Source organism: Nuphar pumila, chromosome 2 (genome assembly GCF_984573655.1).
Source record: "Nuphar pumila chromosome 2, dmNupPumi1.hap1.1, whole genome shotgun sequence".
Classification (NCBI taxonomy): domain Eukaryota; kingdom Viridiplantae; phylum Streptophyta; class Magnoliopsida; order Nymphaeales; family Nymphaeaceae; genus Nuphar; species Nuphar pumila.
Window position 1 is genome coordinate 72,918,731 of NC_143250.1, and position 18,659 is coordinate 72,937,389.

Here is an 18,659-nt window from a genome sequence, read left to right on the forward strand (position 1 = left end):
TGCAAAGTACAACTAGATTTGTACTCATTTCATTATCCAACAGTTCACAAACGTGGACTTGAATTACAAAGGATACCATTTCCTATCATTCCACCCAGACCCAAAAATGCCAGTTTGCTTCTGCTTTTTGCCTGTATTTTGGCAGGATGGCCCGATAGAACAAGTGATTCATAACAAAATATGGCAGCACAAAAGCATCAGAATATAATGAGTCATTGAACTTAGTCCACAGTATCGGATTTTGTAATTAGTTTACTGCAAATATTCATGCTGCCATATACTATGGCTTCACATAAATCAAAAAAGGAGTACCTAAACTGTCATGGAAATATGGAACTTGTCCCTAGATGACTAGGAAGCGGGAAACGATACAGGAAGCGGAAGCGAGAAGCGAAGCATTTTAAAATGTATAGGAAGCGGGAAGCGAGGAATAAAAAAAACAAATATAATAATTGAATGTGAATCATAATGAAACACAAATAAAAACTAAAATAAAAGTGACTAATATTAAATTTCATGATTTTTTAGTGTAAAAATTAAATTTTTAACAAAATCTAAAATTGATGATTACCAATTTAGAGAAAGTACATGGAATCGAGTGAGAAGAGTGAGAGAAAACACATAAAAAACATGAAAAGTTGAGTAAGAGAACATATAAGATGAATAAATGAAGTGTGTGGAAAGCATACGAGAAGCGTGGGGGAATCGAGGTTCTCATCAAGTTTCGGAAGCGAGGAGTATCGCGCTTCCGAAGCGAGTTTCCGGGAAGCGAGCTTCCCACCTATCTAAGAAGCTTCCGGTAACTCTGGTGCAATCATATACCCTTATGGTCTCGATCACCCACATTCATGCCTAGTCTAGACTAGTTAATATAGTTTAGTCATATAATTTATAAAAATAATGTATAGCCTTGAGAAATAAGGGCATAAACTCAACAAAATTTATAACATATATATATAGAGAGAGAGAGAGAGAGAAAATAAAACGGTCAAAAAGTTTACTTTTTAGCATATGGGGTTTCTTTTTTTGTCAAATATGCTTTTAAGAAATATTTTTTTAAGGAACAATGAGGAGGTAGTGAGTGGAAGGCTGGTTGAACTAACTACCATGAATAAGCCACCATAAGACATAGTTGGCATACATTGAGGCATAATTTACTTTTGTTAGTATCAAAATCTTAATTATTTGTTTCATGAAAGATGGCTTCATCCCCTTCTAAAAACTCCTTTTTTCCTTCTCCAACAATTTGTGTTCTAAAATTAAACCCATATCCTCCTGACCTGAGTTTGCTTTTCCTTTTTGTGATTCCAAAACACATGTTCAAGAAAGTTCAAATGTATATCTAGAACTTGCTCCATCAATTGCTTTATGATGCAATGAATTGGTGCCCCAGAAAGTTATTGACTGTCTTTGTGTCAGTATTTATATCATAATAATGATGGCCCTGTCCTCCATTTCTCTTTCTCCATACACCTTTACCTCTTAAACTATGCAGTTATCCTTGTTATGTGTGGCTTCCATGAAACTGGTCCCAAAAAAAGGAATGTGTATGCCACATTTTCAGTAGATTATGTTTAAGGAGGTTGGCTTGTGCATTGCAGACTGAGATCAATGATTTTATAGAAATGGAGATAAGATAAACTTTCATATGTATATGAATGTCCAAGGTGAAGGCTAAATAGGATCACAGTTTTGTGTTGCATAATTTTATACTAAGGGCGTAGCTGATGGCAGAAAAGATTCTCCATGAAGGAGAAACTTTCCATTTTGCATGGGCCCTACATGCAGTATCAAGTGGAGAATAAAATCCTCCTGCCACTTTCCACTTTTGGGGAAATTGTACTCCCCAAAAAGTGAAGCTGAAAAGTCGCTGGAACCCAGCGACTTTTTATCTCTCATAACTTTCTTCCTAACGAAGAAATTATCCAGTGTTGCAAACAAACCCTAACTGAAAAAGTGAAACAGCCCATGGAAGAATGAAGTATTATAGGAAACCTTGGTACGTGGAAAAATGCTCAGTGGATATGCAATTGTATACATTTTGACAACAGTGGCCCTCTATTTTAGCTTGACACAAAGGATGTCTTTCATATAACGAACATCATAAAGGAGTTTTGTACAGCCATCAACTAGCATATTACCTACATCCAGTTTTTTCTTGCACAAGGTCTAATATGAACAAGTAGTTGATAGAAAAATTGAGAAAGTGGCCATCATGATTTTGTTAACAGCCCTCCTTACACTGTTGCACCTGTTTCAACACACGCATAAACTACTATATTTAAGATATGGTTTAATTTGTCATCAAGGATATAGATCTTTCAAGACTGCAACTAAATTGTGTATATTTAGCTACAAAGACTTAGTTCAAATAAAGCATTTACCGGACTCAACATGGCTCAGCCTCTATGAGCATACCTGCTTTCTTGCAAGTCATAGTAGAGCCAGGATTGTACTTCTAGATAGCATTTTATGATGCTCGGTTTGACCCTAGGAAAAAGCAAATGGATTGTAACTTCGTTTTAATACCTACCAACCATCTTCAGCTCATCTGCAATATAACTACCTCACAAATTCCAGGTTCGCAATAAACCAGTGTCAGTAGTCAGTTCCTGACCATGCCCAAGTCAAAGAACCAACATTAAGGCGCAGTATCTCAAAAACAAATTAAACCATTTTGAGCAGAATATTCTGTTTTATTATTCTCGCTCTTCCTCGCCTATTTCAAATTTCAACCAAGAATTTACAAATGAATTGGTCCATGACGTAATTAAGCAAACTCTTGGTTAAAACTATATGGATCAGGAGATCCACAAATACTTCAGAGGAAAGCGGGAATCGCCGTTTCAAAGCCAGTCACTGCGCCTTTTGACGCAACATAGCGATCACAGAGAAATTAGTCGATAGGAGAACGAAAAATTAGCTATCACTGACCATGATCACATTTCAGCACAAAATCACAAAAAACTAACAACTCGTGTCTAAAGATGAAATCGACCACCACTACAAGCATTCCTGATCTTTACATAAGTCTATACACATTGTTTTAGATAAGACAGCAGCTCCATTTTCAAAAACTCAAATCTATGAAACTAACGAACAGAATAGCATGATTACAAGCATAGATTAAGAGTGGCACCTGAGGGTGTGAAAGGTGTGTTGGCTGCCCTGCATCAAAGACCTTCTGGGCACAATGCATACCTCTGCTCCATCGCTTCAAGAGTTGACCACCGAACTGAAACAGCAAAAAGGCTTGAAAATGGTTGATCCCCAATTCATAAAAACCATGAAAAACGATTACCAACAAATCAGAAGCCCCACTGCTGCTACGTACTCGGCGTGATGAACACACTCTGTTGATGAACGTTCTCCCCACGCTGTACATGATGCTCCTGCAGTATCTAGCTCGATCAAGCAAGGAGGCTGAGAACAAGAGAAGGGTGAGGAGAAGGGGGCTGGGGTTTTGGGTTTTTGTAGTCCCGTTGCCGCCGCACAGTCGGCGAACCCGCAGATAAAAAAATGTTTTTTGATAGGCCGCAGGTAAAAATTGAGTTTTTTGCAAATTGGTCCCCGCCTTATAGCTCATTTACAAAATAGTACCAGTTTTTTGTTATTTTACAAATCGGCCCCATTTATTTTCACTATTATTACATATTGGTCCTTCTGTAAACAGTAGTTAATGTAACCATGGTTAACCGGTCACCAGAATACCCCTCATTTCATACTATCCCTCTCCTCTTTACCTCACGACCAACCTCCTTCTCCTTTCCCTGTCCATAACAAATCACGACTCTCTCTTTGTGCTTTTTCGATTTTTACTCAAACCACCACAGGATTATAGACCTAGTCGCTCTAGCTCTACATGCGACGCTCATGGGATTTGAACCTAGAGCACCCACCTAGCGTCCTAGGCCCCATCCCACTCTACCAAACCCCTTGGGGCATATGCATTCATGCTTGATTTAGGTTTTCTATTCCTTTAAGGGTTTGATATAAAATTTTGGGGTTTTGATTGAAAAAATAGGATTTTGCTTGGTGGGTTTTCAACCTCATGTGCATAGTCTTTTGTGGTCTTTGGGATCGCATTCTCGTTTGGTCGATTTTCTTGCTGCCACCATTTGTCCACTGCTTGTGGCACTCAAGAGGGTTTCTTTATATTTGTAGGGCTGGATTCCCAGTTTGCGCATTTGAATGTTTGTATGTTGTTGCGACCCCCAACATCAAAACCAAAATACAAATATAACATACGAAAAATGACTGCACTGTACAACAAAAAATGATTTGTTTTTCTTAAAAACCTCATAATTTGCCAAAATTTGCCTGATATCCAACACTGCAAGTAGCCAATTTCGTTAGGACCTTTTTACTACGTGTTAAACTGAAAAAGTTTATGCGATATATCGCTTCTCTCATTGGGTATTGCAAACTTCCATTGAAAATGAGGCCCACATGTTTTTTTTTGCGGCCATCATGAAGTTTGCATAATAATATTTGTGAACATCGTTTTAAATCCAAACCTCAAAAGTTTGCAAATACCTAACAAATTGGGTATATATATCATCAAAATATGTGAAGTTCTTCCCAAATATGTGTTCCTTCCAAATATGTGAATTCTCTCCTAAATATGTAAAATTCTTAAGAAATCTGAAAATACATATTGATCTGTGCAAATTTTTAACATGTGAACCTATATAACTTCGAATGCTTTGTTGAATCATATATAAAGTTGTTTTTGTTCATTTTGTTTCTGAAAAGAATTGTAACCCTTTTTTTCTCTAAAACCCAAAGTTTTTTCCCTCTCCCCTTGCACTGAGTCTCATAAAAAAAATTGCATTCCGACAAGGTTGTGATATCATACTTTTCATTGATTTCTCCATTTAAGTCAAAAATTGAGTTCCATACTAATAATATATATGCATATTATTATATTTTATTATGAACTTTTCTCTTTTTTTTGTAAATATCAGCATTTAATACATCTATGCATATTTGTGTTTATTTGTTGTTGTATATGTGTTTTATATGTTTTATGTCTTTTATTTAATATTTACCATCGGGTTTACCATTTAGGGTATATTATGTTTGGAGTTTTTTTCATAGACATATATTTATTTGTGTTGTAACTGATTTATGTTTGTTTGTTTGTCCTTTAGTTAATATTTGATGTTTTTGTGTTGGTGTAATGGGGCAAGAGTTTGTTGTGCACAATCATTGCATAGGAGTTATTGTAGGTAGTTGGTTTCTGAGTGGTTATTGTAGGGAGTTATGTTAATTGAATGTATGAAGTATATATGAATGATATTTTCTTATATGCTATTTTTTTTAGATGAATGATGTGTTGTATGGTTGGTGTAGATAGTTAATGATGAACTCTGAAATAGTTAGAGTACACTACCGTAACACTTATCACCCTACTTAAAGATCTATAATTGTCTCTAAAAATAATAGCTATAAGGAATTTGTAGCTTTGATGTCTCGTAAAACTGGATATGTGGAAGAGTTAATGATCCTTCGATACAGTTTTTCTTTGAACCTAGATAGCCAACATATATGGATGAATGCGTTGGACAATAATGATGTGAAATCGATGTTATTTCGTGGTGATGTTTATTTGATGCTTATAAAACTAAAGAAGTGGAGAATGTGCATTTATCTGAGGCACCATCTTTCGAGCTAAAACCTTTGGCGATCATTCAACTATTTCAAACAGTGAATGATATTGATGTCCCAAACATTTGGCTCAGGCATGTGGAGGACATGTAGTTAATGAAGAATGAAAATTTGATGTTGTACATGATTAAATGATCACTACAGAGGATGTGAAACCATGTTGGCAAATGAGTACCAATGATCTTCATCGCAGTAATTTTGAATGGTATTCACCCTTCCCTAGCAGATAACAAAGTCAGGCACAAGTTATTGGACTTATGGCCCCCCACGTTTGGTCATCCCAACTTGTCCCGCCTAGACCCACCTTGGGATGGCCCCCAAGCTTGGTCGTCCCACCTTGGGATAGCCCCTCTGTTTGGTTGTCTCACCTGGCGTTAGCCAAAAAGTTTAGTCATCCCATGACCCGAACATATGGATAAGCCATTTGGCTTATCTCCATCCGATCTAATTTTAACCTCCTCTCCTTCTGTGCATTTTTTAGGAGGGAAGGATTCTTCTAGATGAGCTCTATCTCCATTTGAGATATACTCAGATCCATTTGAGTCTAGTCAAAATTCAATCTGATCATCTAGAAATCACATACCTAGGTGCTAGTCCTGGAGAAGAAGTCTACCCAAACCTTGCCTACACTTTGTTCCTCAAGCTTTAAACTAACATGTCAACATGAAGGTCCTACTTAAGTCATTGAAAAAACCTTGTACCTATGTGGAGGTGTTGGACCAAAAAGAGCCTAAAAGAATAAAACAGACCCTCAAGTCCAAAAAAGGTACTTTCTAGATCCTTGTTTTATTTATTGATTTTATTTAATTTGTCAATCGATGCTTGTATACGTTTAATCTTTGTTTGCATGCATGAATTCGTGGTGTGATTCAAGCTACGAAAATCAAAAGACCAGTATGGGCTTTACCTTTCCTTAGAGCAAAGGACAATCAAGACTTACAAACAACGTCCTTACATCTTTCAAAACGATTTTGTGAATCTGGGTAAGTCAATCTTTCTCAACTTAAAAAAATTTTATCAATAGTTTTTGGTGATCACGGTGGGACGCCATAATTTTTTCTGATTTATGTAGCTAGACGAGCATTCTGGGACCCCAAAAGTCCCTTTTATTATTATTATTTTTATTTGGGACTACTTAAATATTTGGTTGTCCGACCCTTGGTCATCATATCCCTGGCCGTGGGACATTCGACCGACCGCAGACCTCTTTCTATAGACCATTTGTAGGCCCATCTGCATGTTGAACCTTTGTTGTTCGTAGATCACATGTTGCAAGTTCAGCAACCTGCAACTTCCCCGTCTACCAGCCTAGTGCCATATGTAGGATCCACCTTCTGACTTGAGTTTTGCCAAGCTCAATCGTCTGAAGATCAGGCTCAACTATTGCAGGCTCGGCCTTTGGACGTGATTCTTCTCAGGTTTCGTCGTTCAAAGATCAAGCCCAACCATCCCAAACTCGACCTGGGGACCTGATTCTTCTTAGGTTCTATCATCTGAGATCAGGCTCAACCTTTGAACTTGAGTCTTCTCAGATTCCACTGTGTGAGATTCAGGTCTAGCTGCCCTAGGCTCAGCTTTTGACCTCAACCATCTTCGGCTCAGCCCCTTTAGATTTCATCGTCTGAGATACAGGTCTAGCCATCCTAGGCTCAGCCATAGTGACAAATATCATGAGATTTATGAAAATCTTGCGATAATATTACGAGAAATTGCCTGAAAGTTTAATACGGCAATTTCTCGCAAGATTTTTTAAAGCACGATATTTATGAAAAAACATAAATATCATGCTTTAAATGTGATATTTATGTTTAAACGGCTATTTATCATAAAAAATTATGTATTTTTATTTTTAAACAATTTTTATTAATATTTTCTTATAAAAACAAATTAAATATATTTAATTTATTTTTAATTTATTTTTAATTTATTTTTAAATTTATTTTTTTATTGTTGAGATTTTGCCAAAAATGCAAGATTTATGAAATTTTTTTAATTTCTTGCAAGTTTTAAAAAAATGAGAAATTGTCGTTTAAAACATTTGTCACTATGGGCTCAACAACCTCAGGCTTAGCCATCGTAGGCTCTGCCCTTTTGGCAAGAGTCGTACTGAAGTTAGTCGTTTTAGGCTTCGGTTGTCTAGAGTTCTGCCATCTAGAACTCTATCATCCAGAACTCTGTTGTCCAAAGTTTCGAGTTCATTTGACTCCATTTTATTGGCTTTTTTATAGTTTCTTTACTTTGTTTTAGGTTGTTTTTTTTTCTTTTTTTGTCTTGTGAATAGATTTCCTGCATTAGTTGCATTAATCTACATTAGGGCTAGGTTTCAACTTTGTTTAGAAACCCTTGCGAGGCAATATCCTGCCACAGTGGTCCCCACATCTCAGTTATCCCAAAGCCTGAACTATTGTATGGACATGACCATCGACTTTTTGTTGGGCAGTGGCATAGTTGATGATGATGTGACAAAACATGTTATATGTTCCCCCCGGAACACACTGGTGTGTGTTCTTGGGTCTGAATGAGCGCCACGTATGTAAGCACGTGGGGCTCATTTCCCCGTGTGTGTCGGCATCACTTAGCATCAGAGTTTGGTGCATTTGTAAAGACCTAAGTACCATTTTCCTCCATTAGCGCCATAAAATGACATTTTGAGTAAAGGATAGAAATGTCCTCCCGCCAGAAAGGGTTATCCCTTATAGTTCCATATCACCCTTTGACGATGCACCATCTGCTATAATAGGAGCTCCCTTTGACGACGCAACCTTTGACATCGTCTGCTGTCGTGGGAGCACCCTTTGTCGTTGTCTGCTGCAGTCGAAGCACCCCTTTGTCGTCTGTTGTTGCCGCCAGAGCACCCCTTTTTGTTGTCTATTGTCATCAAAGCAATTTCGGAGCATCGTTGTCACCATCGACTGCATCTACCTTCTAGGTGTTTATCTTCCACTGTCGAATTAGCAAAACTTGTGTCCTTTCAGTGAGTTTTATGTAAACAAATCGATTTGTAAATCTGAATGCTAAATCTTACAGCTGGTTCTACTATTCATGCTAAATAACACCTATTTTCATACTGAAATAAATCAATTTGTACATATCCACCTTCTGGGCGTCGAAAAACAATTTGCATGATTTGTTCTTATGAAGTCCAAACATTACAACGATATGTACTTATGAAGGCTAAATTTCTACAATGATTTGTAAGTTTGAATTTAACAATGATTTATACATTTAATGCAATAGCGATTTGTTCTATGCAACAATGATTTATACGTTTGAAGCATTAGCGATTTATGATTCATGATTCATACATTTAAAGCAGCAACGATTTATACATTTAATGCAGTAGCGGTTTATGATTTACAACGATATGTACTTATGAAGGGTTCGATTTATACAATGATTTATACATTTGAAGTAGCGATTTATACGTTCGATGCAACAACGATTTATATGTTTGAAGTAGTAGTTATGTGTATTTATGATTTATGAAGTTACCATGATTTGTACTTAAGTTTGTTAAATCGTACTACGATGTTTAGTTATGAAGCCAAAATGTTACAACGATATATACTTATGAAGGGTGTGATTTATACAATGATTTGTATGTTTGAAGCAACAACGATTTATATGTTTGATGCAGTAGCGATGTGTAGTTATGAAGTTACCTCGATTTGTACTTAATTTTGCTAAATCGTACTACGATGTTTACTTATGAAGTCAAATATTGCGATGACTTGTAATATTGGTAATTGTGTAACGAATGTAATAATTTGTAATAATATATATTTGGGGAGGCGGTTGTAACATATAATGATACGGTTAAATTTATGTGTTGTCCGTTGAGAACAGAACATTTATTTAAAATTTTAAACTGGCAGAAGAGAAAAGCCATAATATTTTATTTTCTGTCTGTAACGGCTATATCACACTAGCTTTTTTAGACACATTTCCTCTTATCACTCCCCAACCGCCCTCTCTCTATCTTTCCGGCGATAATGATGTTTGAAATGGAGAGGCCAACCGCAATGCCACCGCACAAGTCACCTGCGGTGGCTCTGAGAAGCAAGAGCGCCTTCTGTGCCTCTCAACTCCTCAGCCTCCAACCACCACTATCCCTTCTTGTCGATGTTGTGCCTCCAACCCCTCATCCCATGCCCAAAGTTTCTCTTTCTCCCACCTCACCTGTCGCCAATCCGATATATATGAGGGTTATGTAAAGTACCAAAATATAATAAACATTGAGATTATGATTTATTATTTACGTTTAAAGCAGAACGATTTATATGTTTGATGCAATAGCGATTTATACTTGTTGACGATAGTGATTCACGTGACAACTATTTAATTACAGATACGACGTGTTGAAGCGATTTTCATAGAAATCACTAAATGAGCAACGATTTGAACACGCAAATGACCACCTCATGTCGCTACAATGTAAATTCCTCACGCACATGTTTCAATAACATACTATAAATATCTAACAAATCAGCACTAGAAAATACTTAATATTTTACAAATCGATACACATATCGCATAATATATCGCTATACCTAACCCTATACCCTAGGCCCTTAATATCTTACTAAACCCTAACCCTAAACCCTTAATATCTTACTAAACCCTAACGCTAAACTCTAACCTCATAATATAATATTAAACCCTAAACCCTAAAATCCTAAACCCTACAACCAAAAACCCTAAAACCCTACAACCAAAAACCCTAAAACCCTACAACATAAAACCCTAAACCCTAAACCCTAATCCTAAACCCATAAACCCTAAACCTAAACCCTAAACCCTAACCCTAACCCTAAACCCTTAATATCTTACTAAACCCTAACCCTAAACCCTTAATATCTTACTAAACCCTAAACCCTTAATATATTACTAAACCCTAATCCTTAAACCCTTAACCTAAACCCTAAACCCTTTAACCCTTTAACCCTAAACCCTAAACTCTAATCCCTAAACCATAAACCTAAACCCTAACCCTAACCCTAACCCTAACCCTAACCCTAACCCCCAAACCTTAAAACCCTAACCCTAAGCCCTAAACCCTAAAACCCCAAACCTCAACTGTAAACCAAAATTACGCACCTGGCACAGGTGTTTTGAATACGCAAATCGCCACATCAAGTGTGCAAATCGTAACAATGTAAATTCTGCAGGCACACATTTTAAAATCATAATACAAATATCTTGCAAATCGACACATCTTAAAAATAGATATAATATGGCACACATGTTTTGAGATATTGTTTTGGTTGTTAATATCGATTTGTAATATATTATGTTGAATTGCCGTATATTAATTTGTAAGATATTATGTGTTTCCTAGTGTCGATTTGTGAGATATAATTTTGTTTGTTAATATCGATCTGTAATATATTATGTTGAATTGTCGTATATCGATTTGTAAGATATTATGTGTTTTCTAGTGTCGATTTGTGAGATATTGTTTTGGTTGTTAATATTGATTGTAATATATTATGCTGAATTGTCGTATATTGATTTGTAAGACATTATGCTAAATTGTCGTATACCAATTTGTAATATATTATGTTGAATTGTTGTATATCGATTTGTAAGATTATATGTATTTTCTAGTGTCGAGATATGGTTTTTTTATTAATATCAAATTATGTATAAGTGTAGCACACAAATGCCACTGAATAAATCATTGTAATGATAGGCGTTTGTAAATAAAAATTAAACAAGTGTTTAGCGTTGTGGAGTGAAAATGGCACTGATTTGCTTTTACAAAACTGTGTTCCTATCGTGATTTATACAATGATTGATAAACGTCTGAAATGATTTGCACAAACATTGACTGTGCACTTTTATCACAGTTTGTACTCATGCACAATACGATTTTTATCCAGACATGGCTGACATAGACGTCATTGTGTAAATCGTTATACCATCATGATTTACACAATGATGTTTGTCTTTTAGACAATGAACTTTGTCTAAGTGAATGACACATACTATCGAGATTTACACAATGACGTATGAAGGCTACGTGCTATCGCGATTTGCTTTTACAGGCTATGTCTATGTCGACAATATTTTCTAATCGCTTTTACGAGCGATTGGGGTTTGGGGTTTAGGGTTTAGGTTTTAGGTTTAAGGATTTTAGGTTTTACTTCAACGATACAAATCAAGTTAACTTCTTAAATATAAATCGATTTCGTTCACAAAGACATATTGTTCTCGCTGTAACTTCGCAACTACAAATCCACATGATTTACAACCACATTGATATACAAAAAATATTAGTATTTAGTTACAATACATTATGACCAATGGTTTGGCTTAGATACAATACATGACCATCATAAAGAAAGAAAATATACATCATCACCAATATGAAACCCATGTCCAAAATAGTGATGTGCTTCTAATGCAATCCAGGTGCGGGAATGTGGAAAGCTATTTATGGGAGGACATTTCTGTCAAATGCATATCTATCTTTTAGAGACTCCCATTTTTATAGAAGAGATCACCAAAACATCCATATTGTTCATCGTCGAGTTTATTTCATGTTGCAAAGTGATTCTATGTGTAGCTGCGGATACATCATCTCCAAGAAAATGAACTCATTAGTAATGGCAGCCCACTATACCATTTTCTTCGAACTGAGACTGATAGAGACTCTAGCAATGGTACACCTTGAGAATATGCTTCATAAAATTTAGCTCAGGCACTGTCCCCTTGAAGAGTCGATGGGCTACATCATAAATCATTTTTACGTATTTGTCATAAAGTATATCGAAGACAAATACCTAAAAGCGATTTATGATGTAGCACATCAGCTCCTTTAAGGGGACAATGCCTAAGCTGAAGTTTGCGAAGCATATTGTCAAGAGTGCATCAATGCTAGAATCAGTCTCAGTCCGAGAAAGATGGTACAGTGGGCTGCCATTACTAATGAACTCATTTTCTTGGAGAGGATGTATCCGTAACTACACATAGAATCGCTTTGCAACAGGAAATGAACTCGACGATGAATGATATAGATGTTTTGGTGATCTCTTATGTAAAAAATTAGAGTCTCTAAAAGATAGATATGCGTTTGACGAAAATGTCGAACAAGGAGAAGAAGAAGAAGACGAAGGCGGAGAAAAAAGAAGAAGAAGAAGTTACGCTGCCACAGAAAAGAGGAAGAGAGGTTAAATAGACTAGGGTATTACACTTGTACAACGGGTCGGGTCGGGTCGGGTAGGGTAGGGTTTTATATATATATCTATATTAGGGTTTTATATTTTGCAAGGTTTTATGCATGTGTACCCAAATTGACATGATGTTTAGACTTAGTAAAGTACAAATCGATTTAAGCAGCTACCGCGACAACGATATATCTTTGTTTGTCTTTGTGAATGAAATTGATACTAGAAAACACATAATATCCTACAAATCGATATACATATCACATAATATATTACAAATCGATACGAAAATTCAACACAATAGCTTAAAAATTGACTCTACAAAACACACAAAATCTTACAAATCGATGTACATATGGCAAAATATTTTACAAATCGATACGAAAATTCAACATAATAGCTTACAAATCGATATTAACAAACAAAATAATATCTCACAAATCGGTAGAATGTTACTACAACTGCGATTTGCAATATATTGCATATAATGAGTGAGTGGCGATACAGACTGTAGCATATTTGTCATGAAGTATATCGAAGATTAGGCAAATACTTTTTCCAATTATGAAGTATGATTTTTAAGCAACGATTCAACTCCAGTTTATGTATAGCGATTTGTATATGTGAAGGCTAGATGAGACAACGAGTTTCACTAATTGTATAAGCATTGAGCAACAACGATTTACCTACGGTATCAAAATTGTACCTCTGTAGGCTAGATAAGACAACGATTTATACATGTACATGATACATATTACAACGATTTATACATGTAAATGATATATTATTAAACAGAATTCACATGTCATTCCTGTGTTCCATAGCTTTTTGGATGAAGTCATTTTCATGAATGGTGATCGAAAAAAATATTAACAATTCCGTTTTTGTGGCTCATGATTCATGAAAATGGCTTCATCCAAAAACTCTTTCTTTGTGAACAAAATCGACACTAGAAAACACATAATATCTTACAAATCGATATACATATCGTATAATATATTACAAATCAATACGAAAAATCAGCATAATAGCTTACAAATCGACTCTACAAAACACATAAAATCTTATAAATCGATGTACATATGGCAAAATATATTACAAATCGATACGAAAATTTAGCATAATAGCTTACAAATTGATATTAACAAACAAAACAAACATATACCTTTTTCACCATGACACCCTATGCATTTTTTGCCCAAGAATACCTTCTAACACTGAAGCCAAGTTTTAAGGCATAATCATTGTAAAATTTGTATGCAGCTTCCTCATTATTAAACTGCATTTCTTCTACGTGAACAGAGTCAAGTGCACTATCATGTAGACTTGAGGTGCCTGCACCTTTGTCAAGTGCACTGTCATGATCGGCTACCTCATTATCGAATTGCATTTTGTCTGCTGGAATATTCAAGTCAAGAGTGAATCCAATGCCTGCACCCTTCTTATCATGTGCATCATTAGTGCACATATTCACTCTTTCAGGTGCATCGATAGTACAGATGTACATTGCTCCATAACTTTCTAATGATTGAGATACACCATCTTCACTGCAACTAGTTGATATACTCAACACTGTCATGAGCAAAATATCAATTTGCGTTAGCCAACGCATACATTTACTACGATTTATTCAGGATGTATATAACAACGGTTACCGATTAGTTAAGCAAGTCAAAGAAACAATTGAATGAATCACAATATCAAAGCAACAGCATAATAGCTTACAAATCGATAATAACAAACAAAACCATATCTCACAAATTGACACTAGAAAACACATAATATCTTACGAATCGATATACGACAATTCAACATAATATGTTACAAATCGATATACGACAATTCAGCATAATATCCTATAAAACAATATACGATAATTTAACATAATATATTATAAATCAATATTAACAACCAAAACAATATCTCACAAATCGACACTAGAAAACATATAATATCTTACAAATCGATATACGACAATTCAGCATAATATATTACAAATCGATATTAACAACCAAAATAATATCTCACAAATCGTCACTAGAAAACACATAATATCTCACAAATTGATATACGGTAACTCAACATAATATATTACAAATTGATATCAACAAACAAAACAATATCTCATAAATCAACACTAGAAAACACATAATATCTTACAAATCGATATACGACAATTCAGCACAATATATTATGAATTGATAATAACAAACAAAACAATATCTCACAAATCGATACTAGAAAACACATAATATCTTACAAATCGATATACGACCATTCAGCAAAATATCTTACAGATCAATATATGATAATTCAACATAATATATTACAAATCGATATTAACAACCAAAATAATATCTCACAAATTGATACTAGAAAACACATAATAGCTTACAAATCGGTATACGACAATTCAGCATAATATATTACAAATTGATAATAACAAACAAAATAATATCTCATAAATCAACACTAAAAAACACATAATATCTTACAAATCGATAATTCAACATAATATCTTACAAATCGATATACGGCAATTCATCATAATATATTACAAATCAATATTAACAACCAAAACAATATCTCATAAATCGATACTAGAAAATACATAATATCTTACAAATTGATATACGATAATTCAACATAATATATTGCAAATCGGTATACGACAATTCAGCATAATATCTTACAAATCGATATATGGCAATTCAACATAATATATTACAAATCGATATTAATGACCAAATCAATATCTCACAAATCGATACTAGAAAATACATAATATCTTACAAATCAATATACGACAATTCAGCATAATATATTACAAATCCATATTAACAACCGAAACAATATCTCACAAATCGACACTTAAAAATACATAATATCTTATAAATCGATATACGACAATTCAACATAATATATTACAGATTGATATTAACAAACAAAACAATATCTCGCAAATCGACACTAGGAAACACATAATATCTTACAAATCGATATACAACAATTCAACATAATATATTACAAATCGATATTAACAACCAAAATAATATCTCACAAATCGATATACATGTTACTACAACCGCAATTTGCGTTATATTGCATATACTGAGTGAATGGACGATACCGGATGGGATAGAGGCCCTTGCTCGCATCTGTAACCAAGTATTCTTGTCAACAAATCCTACCACCTTACAAATATCTTCAAGTTTCTAACCGTCGAAACGATAAAATCTACCTGCAATAACAAAACAATGCCTTAATGACACTCACGATGACATACATTCTTCAACAATAGCATGATGACATGGAAAGGTACTCACCACGCTTTAATGACACATGTTGGAATGTTTGTGCATCATTGCTTTTTTCCATACTGCTTAATGAAAACGAAGAAGAAGAGAAGATTGTAAAAAGATATGGCCGACAAATCCCCCTTTGACGCCCACCAATGATCGAATCAGTCGTTCGATTTATAGTTATTTTCAGGAGGTAGGAACGAACCCGAAAAAGTTTTCTATCTAACATAGGGCATGGACGAGAAGGCGGTCATGTGTTGTAGCACAAGCTAAAAACAAAAACGGAACGTGCAAATCTATATACGGGGAGCGGGAGAACATTTTCGTCCAACGGATATCTATCTTACGGGAGGACATTTCTGTCAAAAGCATATCTACCTTTTTTATATGTTATTTTATTATAAAGTCATCGTGGATAACATTGACATGTGAATTATTGCGGGTCCCAAGATATTCCTCAATACACACCGGAACATGCAAATTTGTGTTCCGGTGAGAACACACATGATGTGATAATCATGCCATTTTTGTTTTAAAACGAGGCAATTAGGGTTAAGAAAATAAATTAGCCGTTGTCGTTGAATGTATTAAAAAAAACCCAAGCCTTCTTGGGAAGAGGAATGAATTAATAGAGCAAGAGCCTAAGTTAACCACCAAAATGCACGCTATCGACATCATGAGAGAGATTTGCAAATCAGTCCTTGTTTTATTTGGTTTTTGCAAAATAGTCCTTAGAGAGAGTAGAATGATAATTTCAACCCTTTTGCCAGAATCGTCACGTTGTCTGCTCAACTAACGGCTGTTAACCTCTTGGACCAATTTGCAACAGTTAATGAAAAGGCAAGGACCGATTTGCAAAATTGTATAATCAGGGAATATTTTGCAAATCGGTTATAAGAGGGGTATCAATTTGCGAAAAAACCCTAAAAATATCTTGTAATAAGAGGCAGCACCCGGTAAATTTGGTCATTTCCTTAAGCCGGTTCTTTTTTATGAAAACTTATAAAAACCACTTCTCTCAACCTTTTTCCTTGTTCTAGTTTCCAGGAGCAGCGAGCAAGGGACCGCTTTCTTTTCTACACATGGAATTCTAAGTCAGCAGTAAACGGACCGGGTTTACCAGGATTCAGATCTGCATGGACTGCTCTATTCTTTAACTAGGTCTTATGCATCACCCAGGCATGATGTAATGCAGAAATTTTGTTGTCTTATCTTCCCCAAGTATATTAGTTTGAACCCTTGTTGGAGCTAAAAAGTTGGATCTGGGTCTGGGTCTAAAGCAACCCAACTGGTTCTATAATTTGAACCTACTTGATGCACTTGGTTTTGGCATTACTGTGCAGAATCCAAGCCAAACAGCTACATCAGCAAGCCAAACAGCACATATTTGCAATTGTATTCATGGCTATCTCCCTCAAAAAAAGAGAAAAAAAAACAAGCCCAGCATTAGGTACTGTAATCTCCAAGTACCAAGTCAAATCAATTACCCTCTCATTAACATGAAGATGTAATATACACAGGAAAAGTGGTAGCAATATACTGCTTTTCTGGCCTACCAAGGAGCGTTTTTGGGTTGTTTTTCATAAATATTACTGTAGATGTGTTTGGTATGGTCGATTTGCTAGAAAATTACACTTGAAAAAACATGAATTTTTAAGCCTTGAATGTTTATAAAAATTTTAGACTTAATTTTTAAATATTATGAAAATTATAATACCACCTTGTGTGGGAATCGGATGATTTAAAAGTCGATTCCTATAAAATCAACATCTAGCAGTCCAAAATCTGTCATAAGGACGTAGCAAAGAGGACACATGGCATGCAGTTTTTTGTAAAATTTTCTATTAATTTATAAGAGAACACGACACTAGAGTGAATTGAAGTATCTCTATGACCATAGTCCAAGACTCGATTCTTTCAAATCTTGAATTAGCCAGGGCAGAAGGCTTTCATTTCCGTTTAGGTGGTATATAGAAAGGGATGATGAAAACGGCTATTGAAGGAATTCAAGGAATCTTGTTGTTTGGCAGCACCTGTTCAGAGGGTTTCAAACTGAGAATTTAAGAATTCAAAACAAAGGATCTGAAAAGAAATTGATGAACATGGGCGCCCTTTTGATTTTCACGTTTCAAACAACCCAATATAGAAATTAAAAGCCTTGATTCCCCACAACTGCTCCAATTCCCTCGGGTTTCTCAAGACTCCTGCTTTCGGGACTCTCTCTCTCTCTCTCTCTGAGGCCTGATCAAACACAGATAGGAGTGAATCAGAACACCTTGAGTTGGCAAGAGATGATTATATCACAGAAACTATTTTTTAAATAAATTTTCGAAATTCTTGTGTGTGGATTTATTGCAATATATGACGATAATTTTCAATATATCGCCAAGATTGGTTATATATATAACCATGAAAACCAACTCCAACAGACAGACATCCCCTGACTTTTTGAATTGGGAATTAGGTTAACAATATATTAAGCTTTTGGCACATCATAATCACTGAACTGCATCAAAAG

At 35.2% G+C, this 18,659-nt stretch overlaps 1 protein-coding gene across 2 annotated transcripts in view; it reads right to left on the reverse strand.

Annotated features, from left to right (window-relative positions):
• Positions 1–3,503, reverse strand: part of LOC149845751 (Metallopeptidase M24 family protein) — a 40,428-nt gene extending 36,925 nt beyond the window's left edge. The window contains exons 1-2 of one of the 2 annotated variants that reach the window (XM_089995975.1): positions 3,335–3,503; positions 3,140–3,235 (exon numbers count right to left, since the gene is read on the reverse strand). In XM_089995975.1, the coding sequence (XP_089852101.1) occupies positions 3,140–3,235; positions 3,335–3,385 (147 nt within the window). In that variant the 5' untranslated portion in view covers positions 3,386–3,503. Of the gene's footprint in view, positions 1–3,139; positions 3,236–3,301 lie in introns of both variants that reach the window. The other variant, XM_089995974.1, reaches the window with a different exon arrangement.
• Positions 3,504–18,659: the final 15,156 nt, after the last annotated feature.